This window comes from Pagrus pagrus (assembly GCF_965226575.1).
Source record: "Pagrus pagrus genome assembly, chromosome: 10".
NCBI classification, from domain to species: Eukaryota; Metazoa; Chordata; class Actinopteri; order Spariformes; family Sparidae; genus Pagrus; species Pagrus pagrus.
The window spans coordinates 12,378,512-12,395,269 of NC_140194.1; the positions used below are offsets into that span (position 1 = coordinate 12,378,512).

Sequence of the window (16,758 nt, forward strand, 5' to 3'; positions counted from 1 at the left end):
ACAAGGGCAGCAACACTACAGCTGAAGGGTGACTCCAGACTGAATGTCTCCACTGCATATCAGACCTGTGCCTATTTCCCAAACACTTGTCCCTGTACAAGTTATTTTATCATCATAAAGTAAGGTTGCATCATCTGGATTATCTAATGTTGCTGCAGGGAATGTTGTAAGATTCCCATTTTGTTGACGGCAGTTTAAACAACATTCAGCTGCTTTTCTGCATTTTTTAAGTGAAATGTAATTAAACAGTAATGTAATATTAGTAATGTTTTTCATGTGATCCAGGAATGTCTGGTCGCTTGCTCTTCCTCTGTTCAGTCTGCGATTTGAGCGTGGATGAGCAGCGATGGCATCCTCCTTGTTAGCGACCAAAATGCATCCCCCCTTGTTAACCTGTCCTCCCGCCTCTCCGTCCCGAGTAGCAACAAGAGTGTAGGGACAGTTTAGTTGAATACGTTTGTCCAGTCTGCCTAACTCCTCGAAACTTTATCTTGACTGAGGTTTGTTCAAGTAAGAATCTAGGGCCCCGAAAAGTCAAACTTGAGTGGAAATAAAGATATTGTGTTAAAATAAAAGTCTTTAAGCATCTGACATTAAATGTACTTAAGTACAAGTAAAGGTAAATAAGTTTGAATTTGTCCAGCAACAACTGGGAGGAGAAGAAGCTGGATGTTTCAGCCATTCACCACCACTTTAGCTTTATATTTAAACTTTGCTGCTCGCATCAGGTTGCGAACATGTTCGGGGTTGTGTCCTGCTTTATCACAGCTGGGAGTCAGGTGGTTGTTGTGACAGTATAATACTAAAGACTAGCCTCTTGCTGATTTGTTTGTGTTCTCCTTAAGTCCGAAAACCCAAAAATGTGGATAGATCATAAATTTAGTTACTTTAATTACAGGCACATTGACTTGTACAAATACTCCTGGCTATAGACTGCCTGTTGTCCTTAACAATAAATCAATATTATTACTAGAAGGACTAATAATAAAAGTAGTAATGAGAACTTTTACACTGTACTTTACTGCATTATATCACAATTTACTTGATTTATTTGATATTGGATCACAATGCAGCGTTCACTCCTCTTTCTATGACACATACAATTTATATTGTATATAACACACTCAGATTTTAAAGCATTAGTCGTAAGTTAAGGAAATCTTTATGTGTTAATTATGTTGGGTATGTAAGGGATAATGCCCTTGGACGGTTGGCACTGCAGAGTCCATTAATTCCTGAAAATGGACACCCTCAGAGGGCATGATCCGGCTTATATAATGCTCACTCACCAAAGAAAAGAATATAAGACCATTCGTTTATATTTTCAGCCTCTGTGATCAAAACGTGGAGTTGTTCACAAGCAAGAAATCTGTTTCCCTGGCAACAATCGAGGGTTTGACAAATAACTGGAACAATTATTACAATCCCATAAGGTCCTTATGCAACGGACATCAGACGCATGTTGACAACTAATTTGACACTTGACAAACTAATTTGACGTTTTATTAAACTTATATAAGATCTTATAGCCACATCATAGTTTTGATTAAATGTGTATATGATTCTTATTAACGCTAAATGGGAGAAGTTAAAGTACATGCTACCATTATGGTGTAGTGGGTGTTGATTACCTGTCACATATGTATAATATATCAAAACTAAACACCTTCATATATTTCATATATTATTTTTTATTACATTATGTACAGTATATACACCATGGCTGCCTGTTTTTGTTCTGTAATACTGAACAAGTCACATGTACATCATACAAATTTTACATTTGCACAAGTGGAAACCTCAGAAAGAGCCACAAAATTACTAATTTAAGGTATTCTATACATTACATACAGCTTTCCATTGTATTTATTTTTATTCAAAGATAGACAATAGAGTCTTGCATTACATATGAGTTGCACAGCTCTCTCGCCAGACTGGACAGTTTCTCTGTGTGTCCATTGGATGGCAGTGTGATGCCACAGTGACTCCGGCTTCAGTCTAGCCCCAGAAAAAGATACAAGGTTATGTAAAAAATGATGGATGGCTTGAAATTTGCATGACATCTTGATAAAAATGTCCATCCCAGACAGGGAGCTATCATCCACCGCTGTCAGCAGGAGAAAATGTCCGTACACCATCTATACATCTGTACACATTCATCTACAGGAGCATCTCAGTTTAATCTGGAGGATATTCACCTCCTGTTTTTTTTTTTCTCTCTCTCCAGGCCAGCAGGAAGAACTGCCTGAGCTGGATGTAGACATATTCTCACTAATTAAGCTGCGACAGGAGGATTTTTCTTTTAATTTCCATCCAGTGGATGACACACAACCTCTGCTTTGTATCAGGGATCACGTGTTCTTCAAACACTCAGTATGAACCCTTCAAACCATGTGATTCTCCTCACAGTTTCAGAATTAGTTGGGACTCGAGATTGCAGTATAACAATCTAACTGGGGTTTTTCCATGACAACCTGCTCACCCTGCGGATCACCAACAGCCACATCTCTTCCACACATTTCTTTTAATTCTCACCTCCCCTTCCTTTCGCGTTTCATCACATTTCCTTGGACTCACACTGCATCTTCACCTCTGTCACATCACTCCTTGCTCCCTTTCTTCCCTCCATCTGTCCAACGCTGGCGGTCGGCAGAGCCTATCTTTACCAAGCTGTTGCTTGTGTTCCCATCCCACAGTCTCTCTTGCTTGACATGCTGTCGTGCCAAGCCTGGAACTGTTCATTATCTTTCCCGAAAAATAACTACAGGGAACCGCCTGCATCATTGAAACTGACAGTCTCATTTCCTGCTTCTTTTCTCTTAAACACAATGCGCACATTATTGGCATTTCTAATTATAAATACACAGGGATCCATACAGCAGGAATAGACTGGGTGCCTATTTTCGTTCCAGCCAAAGATTGCACCAGATGATTTCACTTATTAGAGCAACTTCAGCCAGAGAGTCAGAGAGGGGGAACTGATCAGTGGAAGCACCTGCTGTACTCTGTTTGCAATGAAAACCTGCAGCCCTCTGTGTGATTGTTCATCTCTGCATTCAGCAATCTGATTAATTCACACAAAACAAGACTGTGTGCCGGAGCCAGAATCAGTTATTCTTAATCAAATTCACACTAATACTGGAAGAAAAGGAAATAAAACTGAGCCTTCTGCAACAGTTTGCACTCGAGATAACACTTTGACTACAGAGGGAGCTTAAAAGACTTTAAAAGGTGGGTGCAGTGCTTCTAAAAATAGATAGAGGTGATGCAAGCAAGGGTCTCCCGTCGAGCTGATGCGCTTGGCTTGCCTGCAGCCGTCTGTTGCAGTTCAGGGGCGGATGAAACCTCGGCCCCTGTCTGCAGGAGCTCGGCTGGCTCAGTGCTCGTCTGCGTTTCCCGGCCAACTCTCTGCTCCTGATCTGGGTTTCTCTGTCGGTTCAATAGTGCGATTCTATGTCTGCCATAGAATAGCATGGAATTAATATTTCGAGAGACATAAAGAGACAGCTCAGGCGCTAAGACCCTTCTTTGTGTGTCAGGTCTCAGAGGTGCTCTCTCCGCTTCAGCGCCTTCACTGCTCCGAGTTTTATCTCCTTCCTGCTTCCTTTTTGACTTCTGTACTTAATAGGCAAATCTGGTACAGATGGTTTGGAGTAAATTGCATTGTCATCTTTTTCCATTTTGAGTCGGCTTGGGTGCGTGTGATGCTAAGGAGGCAGGCTGTGATGAGCGGAGGTGGATTGAGGCATAAATAAAAAGGTGCTTAAAGTCAAGATGAGTACATTTCCTGACATGTGCAAGACAGGCTGATGTTACTTGATGGGAAAAGTATTAAAGATAAACAATCTCTTTCACCATCATGTTGATGTTGCAAGACATGCCTTTGAATGTTGATACAATTACCGTGCACGTCTGATGGATTGAACCTGAAACTCACACAGCTGTTGTACGTGGGGGATGTCAGAAAAGAAACGAAGTGGATGAACAATGCAGGAGCTAATTAATGAGGCAATCTGTCATCAATCCTTGAAAATGGGATGAAAGATTTCTTCAGAGTGTAGCATGTAGCTGTGTTATTCATTTAACTTCATGCTGACTAATGTGTTGCTCAGAGCAGAGCTGCAGTATACATTTTTAATTGCTCTCAAAGGCAAAAACAACCTTTGCAAATTGCTGCTTCTATCAGCAAACGGTGGAACAAGTTCAATTGGAAGTGTGTGATTACAGTTTCTAATTATTTATACCTAAGTTTAATTACTAATTAAACGTATGTGAAAGTGTGTCCAAAACATACCGTTCGGCCAGAAGTATATGGACACCCCTGTTCACATGTTGTAACTTGAAGTCTTTTGATGATGAGTTGAATGAATTGTTCAGAGTTCAATCAACTCATTTAAGTACGTTTCTAAAAATAACATGATCGGCACATTAACAGACTTCCCAGCATGCATTGTTTGAGAGTTAAAACTCCCCTGAGACTCATCTTTGTCATAGTTTGAAGAAAACATCTGTGGTGGAAAACTGTTGTGTGGCTGTTATACATACGAGGATCAGTCAGGGCTGTTTGTGCTCACAATAATGAAACGTTGCCAACACTGATAAAGGTTTGAACTGAATCCAGCCGTAAGCCCCTCACACTTTGACATGTTAAAAAAGAAAAGTAACAGGCACTGATCTAATCTTTGTACTGATGCTTGAATAATAGGATCAGCTACAGTTGCTACGTGTTTTTTTTGTGTTTTCTTGGGTTTATTTTTTTTTTGCATTTCTGCTTTACCAAGAGTCTACAGCCATGCTAGCAGCTCTGTGAGGCGTGGCAGTGCTTTGATTGCTAAATGCTAACATTAGCATGCTAACATTCTCTCGATGACAATGCTGATGTTTAGCGGGGATGTTTACCACGTTCACATATTAGTTTAGCACGTTAACATGATAACTTTTATATAATTAGGACTAAGGTGCAGCAAGTTGACTGTGATTAGTTTTGCAGATTAGGTCTAATTCAGACCAAATCAGGCGCTGCTGCGATAAGCACAGGGTTGTGCAGTGGTGTGGGAGGACAGTATCATCTTTCGTTCTGTGAAAGCCTGGAAACTGCCCGATTTCCGGCTCCAAGCTCTTCCAGAGAGGCTTTCTCCATCCACAAGTTTGCAGAGTACTTCTCCTCCCTGCAGTCTCCTGGCAGCACCATGTAGTTTGAGGCGCCAAGCAACATAATAGAAACAATTTGGCTGACCTCTGAATGTTTGTGCATGTTTTTTCTTTTTGGCCTATACGAGAGTATCTGTGTCACCCTGACACACCAACATGTCATCTCAACCAGGAAACCATGAAAACTCCATCATAAGCATTATATTAGAAGGCTATAGTTATAGGGTCATTTTACACATTTAGTGTAAAAGGCTTGAACAAAATTGATGTTTCACAATCCTTTTTTCCCCCCGGCCTGAACACACTACACACTATCGAAATGAACGTGAGAAATGGCCACAACACCTGATTTGGTCTGAATGAAGCCTTATGTCCCAAATGTTCACATATGATAATCACACATAAAGTAGGTGCAATGTTTGGGTGTCCACATACTTTTTGCCATGAAGTGTATCTCTAGTGTCAACGCACTCACTTTTCAAACCTTAAATAAGCAACACAGAAAGAAAGACTAGTGAATCTGCAGGTGTAGTAAAAATGATTCTTTAATATGGAACAAAATCAGAGCTCAGCTCCATGGCTCCATCCACCCAACACACTCTGTAACACTGATGGGTGGAGGAGAACAAGAAAATCAACCAGTAAGATCACAGTCCGCTCGGCCAAAAAACAGGAGAGGCTAAAAAAAACATGGAACGCAAAACCAAAGTGCTACTGGGTTTGACCTCGAGACGCCCTCGCTCCCTTCCCTCCTGACCCAGGATGTGACCACAGGGACAGGCCTCTCTGCCGCCTCCCAGGGCTCTTCCCACCTCCTCACCTACCTCACCCCTTTCACCTCCCTGGAGGTCGGAGGCTCCTCAAACCAGTCGGTGACCCGCTGACCTGTCGGAGCCGGGTGAGGTCGGCGCGGGGGTGTGTGTTTGGAGGAGCAGAGAGGCGTGTGTGTTCTGGTCTTAAAGCTGAGTCTGCCGCCAGCTCTCAGAGGGACGTGAGCACAGACACGACGTCTTGGTTATTATCATGGCTCCAGCGGTAATGTTTGTGGTTCAGTCCCTCTGCTGTTTTTACCCCTCAGCCCGCGTGAAATCTAATCATCTCTAAAATGTTGCTCACTTGAGATTCAGATGGAATGTTTTGAAGTTTTTGAGGAAATGAGATGAGACAGGAGGGAGAGGACGTCTGCGGAGGCCGCCCAGTAAGAACCCGTTACTATACTAATACAGGGACATCAACAGAAGTACTACACAGATATGTACAGAGCAACCAAGCAACACATCAGAATACTGAGTAATAAATCTGGTGTGGGAAAGGGAAGGTAATTAGTCCACTACAAATGCACATATCCCACTAGTTTTTTTTTCTGTGTGTGTAGTTGGTCCGATCGTTAAGGCTGTTCTCTTGCTCTTGCTACAAACGGAGCGGCAGCGAAGCCGCCACAACATAGATTTGAGTCACAGATCTGTGCTTGACATCTGAATATGGCTGCTTTGTGTTTCTGCGCGCCGAGCTGGCAGCTGCCCTCTCCTCAGAGATACAAGAAAAATGGACAAGAGGAAAGAAAATATGAAGGTTGCGTGGATTTGCTCTTTTTTTGTGCTAAATCATTCTCTGGTCCACAGAGCTCTGTAGGGAAAACAAGGTGCTCTACAGCAACGTGGAGGGTGACGGATGAGGGCTGCTAATGGACAAAGAATCGCAAATAGATGAGTAGAGCATGGATTACTGGGAAATTAGACTCTGGTGGGTGTATGCATTACCAGCTGAATGGGAGAGTAAATGAACAATCGGGCGGAGGAAGTGGAAATCTATACTTGGTGGAGGATTAAAATGAAGCGTCGTAATGAAGAAGCAGAGTGGACGAGAGAGAGAGAGAGAGAGAGAGAGAGGGCATCTGCCAGCTTCGGCCAACACAGTCATCCTGCACCTCAACACACACTGCGTCACATGACAAACTACATCAGAGAGAGAGGGGGGGGGGGAGGAAGGAGGGAGGCACTGCACAGAGAGCACTAGTACTACCATGGACGGACACACACCTAACACGCATACACACACACACATACACACTACTGCACAGGGTCCCAGTCTGCGTTCCACTGCACTCTCCTGGCTGCCAGAACCTCGCTGTGTCTTGTCAAGAAAAGAAAAGAAACAACAGAAAACAAAGAAACGAACCAATTAACAAACGAACGGACGAAAAAGAAGAACAACACGCACTTTGGATCCCACTGGCAATAATAAAAAAATAAACCAGAAACGAAACCTAGATTATAAAAAGTAGCCAGTGGCACCGGGTTTTACAGAAAGCATTTTCTCAATGACTGGCTTTTGAACAGCTCTACGCTTTTTCTTTTAGTCTACCAAGTATATACTATTAACCTTACCAGGCAGCTAAAATCTATACAGTACTGTCATTTTTCATATATTTATAGATATTTATACACTATACAAAGTTGGCAAAAATACATAAATAAATACATTAAATTAGATTGTACACATCACAATTGTGTGTTTTAAGTTAGAGCACTCTTTGTTGAAGAGGTGGGCCGCGGCAAGTCGAGAAAGGAGGTGAACAAACAGGAGAGTTACCCTCGACATCCCTCAAAGCAAAAGGGAGTCATCGTCAGACTCAGATTTCAGTCTATGGCGTTCGATCAATTGAGTGTATTGCTTGTTACCTACCTGATTAGAAATGTCCACATTATGGCAGAAGTTAGAGGCTGCTCTAACCGAATCACAAAGTCTATTTACAAACCAGCGAGGAAAGAAAAATACACTGATAGATCTGGATTTAGGGGAAAAAGTCCGAAGTTATTTTCAGTGCATCGATTAACAGCAGATCGTGTGTGTGTGTGTGTGTGTGTGTGTGTCCCTGTCCCTGTGGGACTCCCTCTACAGGATGGTGTTACAAACGAAGGCAGGACTGTATCTACTGTTCTTCCTGCAGACGGCTGCTGGGAGTATCTGCTGTGCCGTATCATGTCTGTGGCCGACACTGTCCTAAAAAGTAATACGAAACTGATAAGCTCCATCCCCAGCCAGATACATAAGGCTATGGCATATTGAAAACAGGGAAGTGGGTGTACAGACACCTGCAGAGAAAATAACTGGACTACAGCCCTGTGCATTCTCTCTATTTTTTGGATGCAGCAGTGCGCTGAATAAATGTCTGCCGAGAAGGCACAGGGCACATTTTTGGACATTTGGAAGGATCAATCTTATTCTCCCTCGCTGTTTTTTGACTGATTAAACCTCTCGTTCCCACTACGTCTGCCATACGGCCGTTTGTAGTTTGGCTCTTGCGCTAATCCTGGGGGTTTTCTTGCTGGAGGGTTCTCACAAATATCTGACTAGGCAGAAGAAAAGCATAGTATGTGGCGAGTTCACGGCAGTCAGTTGTGCTTAATCATGAGTCGAACCCCCCAAAAAAAGGCTGAATCACAAGCATGCTAATTATCCTCACAGGGTCGGGCGGATGGCGTTCGTCCTTCCACTTGGAATCCACTCCCTCCTTCATACATGCCCATCCCCATGTATGGCCTCCAGCAGAGCAATAATGACTCCAAATTCAATGAGGAAGGCATCATCAGTGTCAGTCCAGGGCCAATCCTGTCTAACACAATGGCATTACAGTAAATCCCCAAGCCTATAAGCAGACAGGGCGAGATGCGATGCCAAGCGACCGGGGCGGACTCCACAGGGAGGTAAAGAGTCCCCTCCTGCAGCCAAGGAGCACTCTATGTTTCATGTTTGTAATAAAAATACAAAGATGATCTATGGCGTTAATAACACAGGCTACGATTTGTGCCACACATCGCTCAGTGTATTTCCTGGAGGTGTGTGGGAGGGGGTAAAAAGTATGTGGCAGTGTTGCTACAAAGGGCCCGGGATGTGTTGGGTATCACTCCTTCCCCTTTCCTTGTCTTGCCCCGACCTCACGACACCTCCAACAAAAATACAGCGGACATCAAAAGCCCTTATTCAAGAAGGGCAGGTATAATCAGCTTCAGCATCATCAACATCACCACTGTTATTCATGAATATCATTGTTTTCTTCATCATTTCAAGTGACAAATGAAAACTTGGCGTACAACAAATGTTAATTTTTCACCAACGATATTTACATAAAGTTTTCCAAAAACAGAAGGATTTTTCTTATCACGTTTTTGTAAAGAATTAAACCCAACACAAGAACACCAAGCACACACATACATACACACTGACCAACAGTCAAATGTGAACAGAAAGAAAAAAGATTATTATTACTCGTTATTGTTTTTCATATTCATTTTTGTTACCATTCACATAATGCTTACTTGAACCCTGATTGGGAGGAGTCACATTGGTTCTTCACCAGATGCTTAAAACAATTGAAAGGGTGAGTCGAGGGGAGGAGGGGTCGGCCTGCGCAGGGCGAGACTCACACAGGGGGGCTGACTGGACAAATGACAAAGGTGACCAAGAAAGACTGACTCAGCTGACACAACATGATTCAGCAGAATATAGCATCAACTGCAGTCTCTCCAGGATGAGCTTATTACAGCCTGATTTGAATCCACACACACACACACAGACACACACCTCAGGTTCTCTCAGACATGAAGCACAGTGTACCCTTAATTTAATATTGCACAAACTACAGAAAAGCAGGCAACTTTCCAACACAGTGAGTCATTGACGCTCATCTTAAGAAAGCCATATCCATCAAGGAAAACGCGTGTCGCAGGATAAGGAAAGGGACAGGAGTATGACAAGGACAAACAATATCATCAGGCTCAGAAGAATATCTTGCTAATCCCTTGGCAAACAGGTGTGACCCCTTCAGCCAATAAAGCTTTCAGTTATTTAGAAGGTAAACAGAGAGGGGAAGGCTGCTGGTGACAATGATGAATTTGGGGACACACACCCATGAATAAACATCTTGAGAGGAGATCCAGGAGATGGAGCTCCTCCTGCTCTAAACCCAGGCTGGACAGACTGATAACAAGAGTCTACAGACATGCTAGCAGCTCTGTGAGGCTCCACTTAGGCACAGCAGGGCTCAAGCTAAATGCTAATCTCAGCATGCTAACATGATCACAGTGACAGTGCTGGCATGCTGATGTTTATCAAGCATAATGTTTACTACGTCTGCCTGAAATCACTCTGTACTTATTAGATGATGCACTATAATTATCAAATTATGTACGTTTAAACTGTAGTGTCAACAGCACGCACACGATTTCCACCAACGATCACAAAATGTGTTGATTTCACACGAGAAAATGTGTCCGAAATATCGCTAACCAGCGAGTTAGTGAGTGAATAAAGGGCTGATTTTGGGAATGCTAGCATTCTAACAATTGGGCTGCTGTCGATTAATTTGTCGATTTTCATCTCGATCTATCGATTAGCTGTTGGGTCTACAAAATGTCATCAATGGTGAAAAATAGCGATAAGTGTTTCTCAAAACCCAAGATGGCGTCTTCAAACGTTTTGTTGTGTGCGCAGCCCAAACATATTCAGGTTACTGTCATAGAGGAGGAGAGAAACCAGAAAATATTCACACCGAAGGAGCTGGAAACAGATCATTTTGCCTTTTTCTCTTTAAAAATTGCTCAAACTGATTAATAGATTGTGAAAATAGTTCATTGTTTGCAGTCCTCGCTAACATTAGCAATGAGTTTCTGGCTGACTTTCTGTTTGGATGAGGTCTACAGTGTGTCTGGGACAGAATCAGAATAAGTATCAGACGGGCCTGGGTGCCTTCACAAAAGGGTGTCGTCTCACCCTGATTGGCTGGGAGGGGAATGCCCCAAGCTGCTTTCACTCATTAACTAGGAGCCAGTCTCCACACCGTGCACACAGGTGATCTGAATCCACCGCAATCAATCCCGAGGGATTTTGAAATTCAGCTTAAATAAATATAGAAAGTTCTGCATGATGGGACTGCTACGTGTCTTTACAGAAGTTAAACCAGAAGCAAACGACAGACTGACATCCACAGAGTGCCACAGAATATTGACTGAGCTTAATGCGAAAGAAATGTGCAGAAAACTTTAAAACAGAATTTATAAAGAGTTCTAATAATGTCCAGATTTAATAAAATAAAACAGGTAACTCTAAGTCACTTTTAAAGAGCCTCGGTTCAGTTGCAAAGTTGTTGGCAGTGTCGGCTGTGTCTGCCGTCACCCTTTTTAATCAAACAGTAATTATCCACACCTGCACCGACCAGTTGGCTTTGCCAGGGAATGAAGCCCTGATGAAAGTCTGAGCACGAGGAGAGCAGGAACACCGAGTGAAGTCAGTCCGACCAAAGTCTTGACTGTGAGCATCTGCAAACACTGCCATGCTCTATTCATGAGCTCAGGGTGGGTGAAGGTCACTGCCGACAGTGCCGGTGCCAACAAAACGCAATACTTTTAGAAGTGTGAGACAGGTGGCAGTATAATAAAACTGGGATTTGGAAATTGCTTTCTCCTTTATACTGTTTGGCTCTGAGCTTACCATCCATTTTAATGGTGCTGCTGTGTGACTGCTGGCGTTGAGAGAACATAATGTCCGGGACTCCTGCTTATTTTATGGAGTGAGCAACTTTCTGGATGCTCTCTGATGAATTATTTGCCACTGTGTCTTGTTTGCTAAAGTAAATAACTTAACGTTAACCTTATCAAAGTCCAGAAATACAATCACATTCAAGCTTTTTCTTCTTGCTGCTATTAGACCTTGAGCATAAATAATCACTTCAGTCGTGTAAATCAAGATAAATCGTCGCTTGGTTGCCTGTACAAGCCTGTGGAGGATTTGTCTGAGTTGTTTAATGGTATTGGACTGCTTACATAAACAAACGACTTCCAGCACAACACAGAAGTTCCCCAGAGCCCCTTAAATACATTATCATAAAAATATCAATTAGCTGCGTGAAGGGAAAAAATGAGTATTCTTTTTTTACATACACTGTAGTGGGTCTGTTTGAAAATTAACTACAGGAAAAAACATGTTTTCTACTTTTAGCTCACCAACAACTTTGCCTTTGCCCAACGGTTGTGTCAGTGGCTAATTGTTTGATGACCACCCTATTTAAAAGGTCCACCGTGCTGGATTTAGTGGCACCTACACCCCTGGTCTCACCTTCCCTTAAGGTGGCAGGTAAAAATCTGAAAATGCCCGCACCAGAGCCAGTGTTTACTTTGTCTGCTCCGAGCTACTGTAGAAACATGGCAGTGCAGCATGGTGTTATTCTCAGCTAACGAAAACACAATGATTCTTGGTTTCTGTGGTTTTTGCTTAAATTGTACACACTTGGACCTTTAAGCAGCTGAGTTTTAAAAATAGAATTATGCGTTGGATTTACATTTAAGTAGCAGTCTGTATTCACAAGCACTCAGTGTTGTGAGTTTTTAAAAGCCTAACTCTGTAGCCCTCCAGCCTCCGGTCTACCTTCGAGGATCAGCCGCATCACTCTGCGCCTCGTGTTACTAAAAATAAAGCCATATCCCCCAGTTTGCAGGGTCACTGATGACTAAGCTTTGTAAACCCGTGTAGCACGGCAATTTATCTCTTCTTGAGCAACGTGTAATCTTGGTGAAAAGAACTGGCAGAGGTATTGTATTGACTCATCACCTGCACACCTGCATATTCAAACCACGTTCGGGTTTCGCAGCTTCAGCTGCAATCGCCCACTGATTATTTCCCTCATTCTGACTGACGAGCCTTTATCCCTGTCCATCATGCTCGTGGTTACTGATGAGGGCGCTTTGTGTTTTGTATTTTTCTTAGCGTAGTATTACCTCAGCAAACAGTGACTCCTCCGGGTCCAAGGAAGCAGATATTGCTCCTTTCTGACCACCTAATGGGAGTGTAATGTGCTGTGACACTGCAGGCAGTGGCTGTCAAAACAGTGGGCCCTGTTCCTCGGCTGGCCAATTGTTCTGAAGGGTGCTGGACTGGATCAGTGCATCACAGCGGCCAGCACCGAGTCTCACACGAAACACACTGCCCAGAACACACTCGCAGCCCACAGTGTGCTGCCCGGACCAGCTTATGGAGGCACTAGACGAGGACTAAGCTGATGTGGATGAGAGTTGAATTACATAATCTTTCCCTTGGTGGTCAGGTTATCGTCATTATAAATCAAAAACGAGCACAGATGCACGAGATATGATCAACTTTTTGCGTGATAAGAGAAAATAAAAGCCACCGCAGGGCCCAGAGTGTGTGAGGCGTGAATTTAATGGGGCCGGTTAAAACGCTGAATCTACAGAAGCAGCGAAGCTTCAACCAGAAAAACAAGCAAACGATCGCGTCTGCTTGCAAAGTCAGTCTAACCGGATGTCTGAAAGGTGTGTCCTCATTTAGAAGCTGCTCCAGTTAAACAAATCCTGAGTGGCTGACAGGATTACACTTCACAGGATTTTCTGAATGTAAAAACACGGGACAGACAGGCGGTTACAGTAGAGAGTACACTGAGTGTGTCTGAGCAGCTCTCGATGGCTGACAGTACACACGTCGCTGCTTTATGACTGTTTTATTTACGCTACAGAAATATCGAGCTGAGCTGAACGTGCCTGACAAGCAGGGCAGCTACCAGTACACTCTGTGGTGCTCTCAAGCACTCAGGGAAGAGATAATGTCTAATCTGCCTCTACAGTATCTCACAGTGGCAGATCAGACCATCATCTAATATCACACCCACTGTCTGCGATACACAGCCGTCTCTGCGAACAACAACAAAAACTCAGCCTTGTTATCTTATTTTTCTTCTTCTTCCTGCGTTGAAGCCCAAATGCACATCTGTGATACTGCTTCCAGATACGCGGCCATTGTTCAGCAACCAGACTCTATGTCCGAGCTTGCTGTTGATCAACACACTGTGAAATAGCACTGCCGTGTTGGCCGGCCTCCGCGTGACAAGCGGACAGGTCTGATTTCTTCATCCACGCCTGACATTTCAGACACCAGCAGCCTGCAGCCAGGAGCCTGATAGCTGACATACAAATACACACACACACACATAAACACACAGGTAAATTGAGGGACCAAAAAGAGGAGGATGAGAGCCCTACATCCGTCCTTTGTGTCCTCCACTTGTCTCCAAACCCTGAAATCACAGCGTGGACGTCTCCTCTCCCCGACTGCTGCTCACCCTATCAGATTCTCCTCCCTTAATTTTCACCAGTACTATAATCATCATCAAAACCATCATCATCATTATTATTATTGTTATTACATTTTTCAAAAAGTGCAGATAGAACTTCCCCGTGCCCTCGTTCAGAAGGCAGGGCAGTAAAGGAGGATGGGGAAACAATGGCAGTAAGAAGAGCAAGAAGAGCGCAAGATGAGAAAGAGAAAAGAGAAGAAGAAGAAGAATTCTGCCGAGTCTGAATTATGTTGCTCCTGTGAACGCACACACACACACACACATCAACAGGCACACATCAACGCAGCACACCCACATCAGCACAACACAAGAGCACAGGGCAGTACAAAGACTTCATAGCATCGATAAACACACAGAAGTGTGCACACGCAACCAAACGCATGTGCACAAACAGCGCAAACTCTGCTTTTGGCTTCTGTTTTCATTTTAGCATTGGAAGAAGATTTTAAATTGGTTTCCTCAGTAGGTGATGCTGTGAAAAAATGACATCATCGTATCATCGGGGGATTCATTTTGGTTGTTTTTGTTTTCTCATCTTCTTTTTTCTCTCTCCACGTCAGGGCTTTTTGTCTGGAAAAAATCAGGAGCGATCCATTTCACAAGTTTCTCGTGTTCCCGCTTTCCCAGCTTCGGAAAGTTCAGTTTATTTACGTTTTTTTTTTTTTTTTTTTAATCTCTATTTTTGTTGTTTGGAGCTACAGCACAGCACCCACAGCACACAGACGACGAAGGAGTGGGGGAGCAGGGGGGGGAGGGTCCAGAAAGTGGAGTTGTTCACTAATATTGTGCCAGAGGGAGAGAAAAGAGGGAACAATAAGAAGGGGAAAAGAGATAAAGAAGAGCAGAGAGAAGGAAAAAGAGGAGGGAGAGAAGAGACAGCAGTATCAACAATTCCATCTCGAGTTCAGCTGGTTTCATCACAAGCCGAGTATTGATTGCTTTCGACAACTTCAGCTGAACATTAAACCACTTCTGAGCAAAAGAGGGAGAGACTGAAATGGGGAGCGGATATAATACACTTGAGACAGATGACAAGGACAAGAAATGAAGAGAGAGGAGAGATGGGAAACAGCAGACAGTCTATGGGTAACATCCTGTATACTAGTCATGTGTATAGGGGTAGTTCTGCCAATCTAAACGCCTAATATATTAATATGTACATGTACATACAGTACATACTGTATAGTATTGTGTACCTGGAATAGTCATACAATAGGATTATATGAGATTAGATCGTTACTTAAGATTCTCTGTGATCCCACGGGACTGGCACCTTAAATGGGTCAAGGGGCTGCAGTGCAGTTCAGAACCAAGGGGTCGACAAAGAAACTGAACATCAGACCTCCACAGGCAAAGTGCATAAGGACAGACAGACATACAGACAGTCAGAAACAGGGGGACCATTGGCAAAGCGGGGAGACACAGAAATTAAGACACGGCTGTATGAGGAGGAGGGAGCAGAAGAAGAGAGAGGAGTCGGAGAGAAGAAGAGACTTTCAAAGAAAAGAGAAAAAGAGTTTAAAGGTTTAAGAGAGCAGATGGCTAATTGTACCCGTGTTTCGCAGCCTGGCAGCAAGTCAGTCTTGTGCATAAGGACGGGAGTGGGGAGGAGGAGGGGAGGGAGGAGGGAAGGGAACAGGAGACGGGAAGGGGCCATGGAGGGAGCTGGGCGATGCGATCAGGCCTTGAGAGCGTGCCACTGGGCGACGTTAGTACGCGGCCGAGCGAGCATGTCTTTCCAGTGCTTCACCTCCGCTGGTCCACTCTTCCACGATAGGTAGATCTGAGAGAGGGGAAGGAGAGCAGGGTTGGTGATGTAGACTTTAAAATAATCTGAAAGTGTAATCAGAAATCTAATATGTGATTGCTGGTCGTTGAAGCCTTGATCAACGAAGACTATTGCTTGGCTGGGAGCAGCAGCTCCCTGGAGTCCCTGCTGGTTGCCTGGCAACTGCTCCTGGCCAAGAAATAGTCCGGCACATAACCTCCGTAAAACTGCAAATTGACGTTTTCAAAATTTGGATTTTGCACAGTTTGACAAACTAGACTTAATGTGTTAATTAGTGAGCTTTAGGGGTGCTGGTAGGTGTTTTTTTGTTACCTTTCGATGGAGCCAAGCTGGCTGCTAACGGTCTTTATGCTAAGCTAAGCTAACCAGTTGCCAGCTGTAGCCTTGTATTCAATTGCCAGACAGAGGGATGGGAATCAAGAACCGGTTCCAATACATTGCAAAACAATGATGTCAAACTCATGCGTCTACACTGCTGGAACCAACATAAAGGAGGCTTGACAGAGAGGAAGAACATGTCCAAAGCGTGGCTTCATTTCATGGAGAAAGATGACAACTGTGCTTGTTGCAATGTCTGTAAGATGAATTTCATGGAAACACCAGCTAGACACTGAAACATCTTTCTACGCAGCATGGGATTCAATTCCAGCAATGCCATGTATTTGACACAAGTGCC

The 16,758-nt window shown here is 43.6% G+C and overlaps 1 protein-coding gene across 3 annotated transcripts in view; it reads right to left on the reverse strand.

Moving 5' to 3' along the window:
- Positions 1-5,678: 5,678 nt before the first annotated feature.
- Positions 5,679-16,758, reverse strand: part of syt7a (synaptotagmin VIIa) — an 88,787-nt gene continuing 77,707 nt past the window's right edge. For 2 of the 3 annotated variants that reach the window (XM_084364808.1, XM_084364807.1), the window contains one exon: positions 5,679-16,076. In XM_084364808.1, the coding sequence (XP_084220934.1) occupies positions 15,972-16,076 (105 nt within the window). In that variant the 3' untranslated portion in view covers positions 5,679-15,971. The remainder of the gene's footprint in view (positions 16,077-16,758) is intronic. The other variant, XR_014623439.1, reaches the window with a different exon arrangement.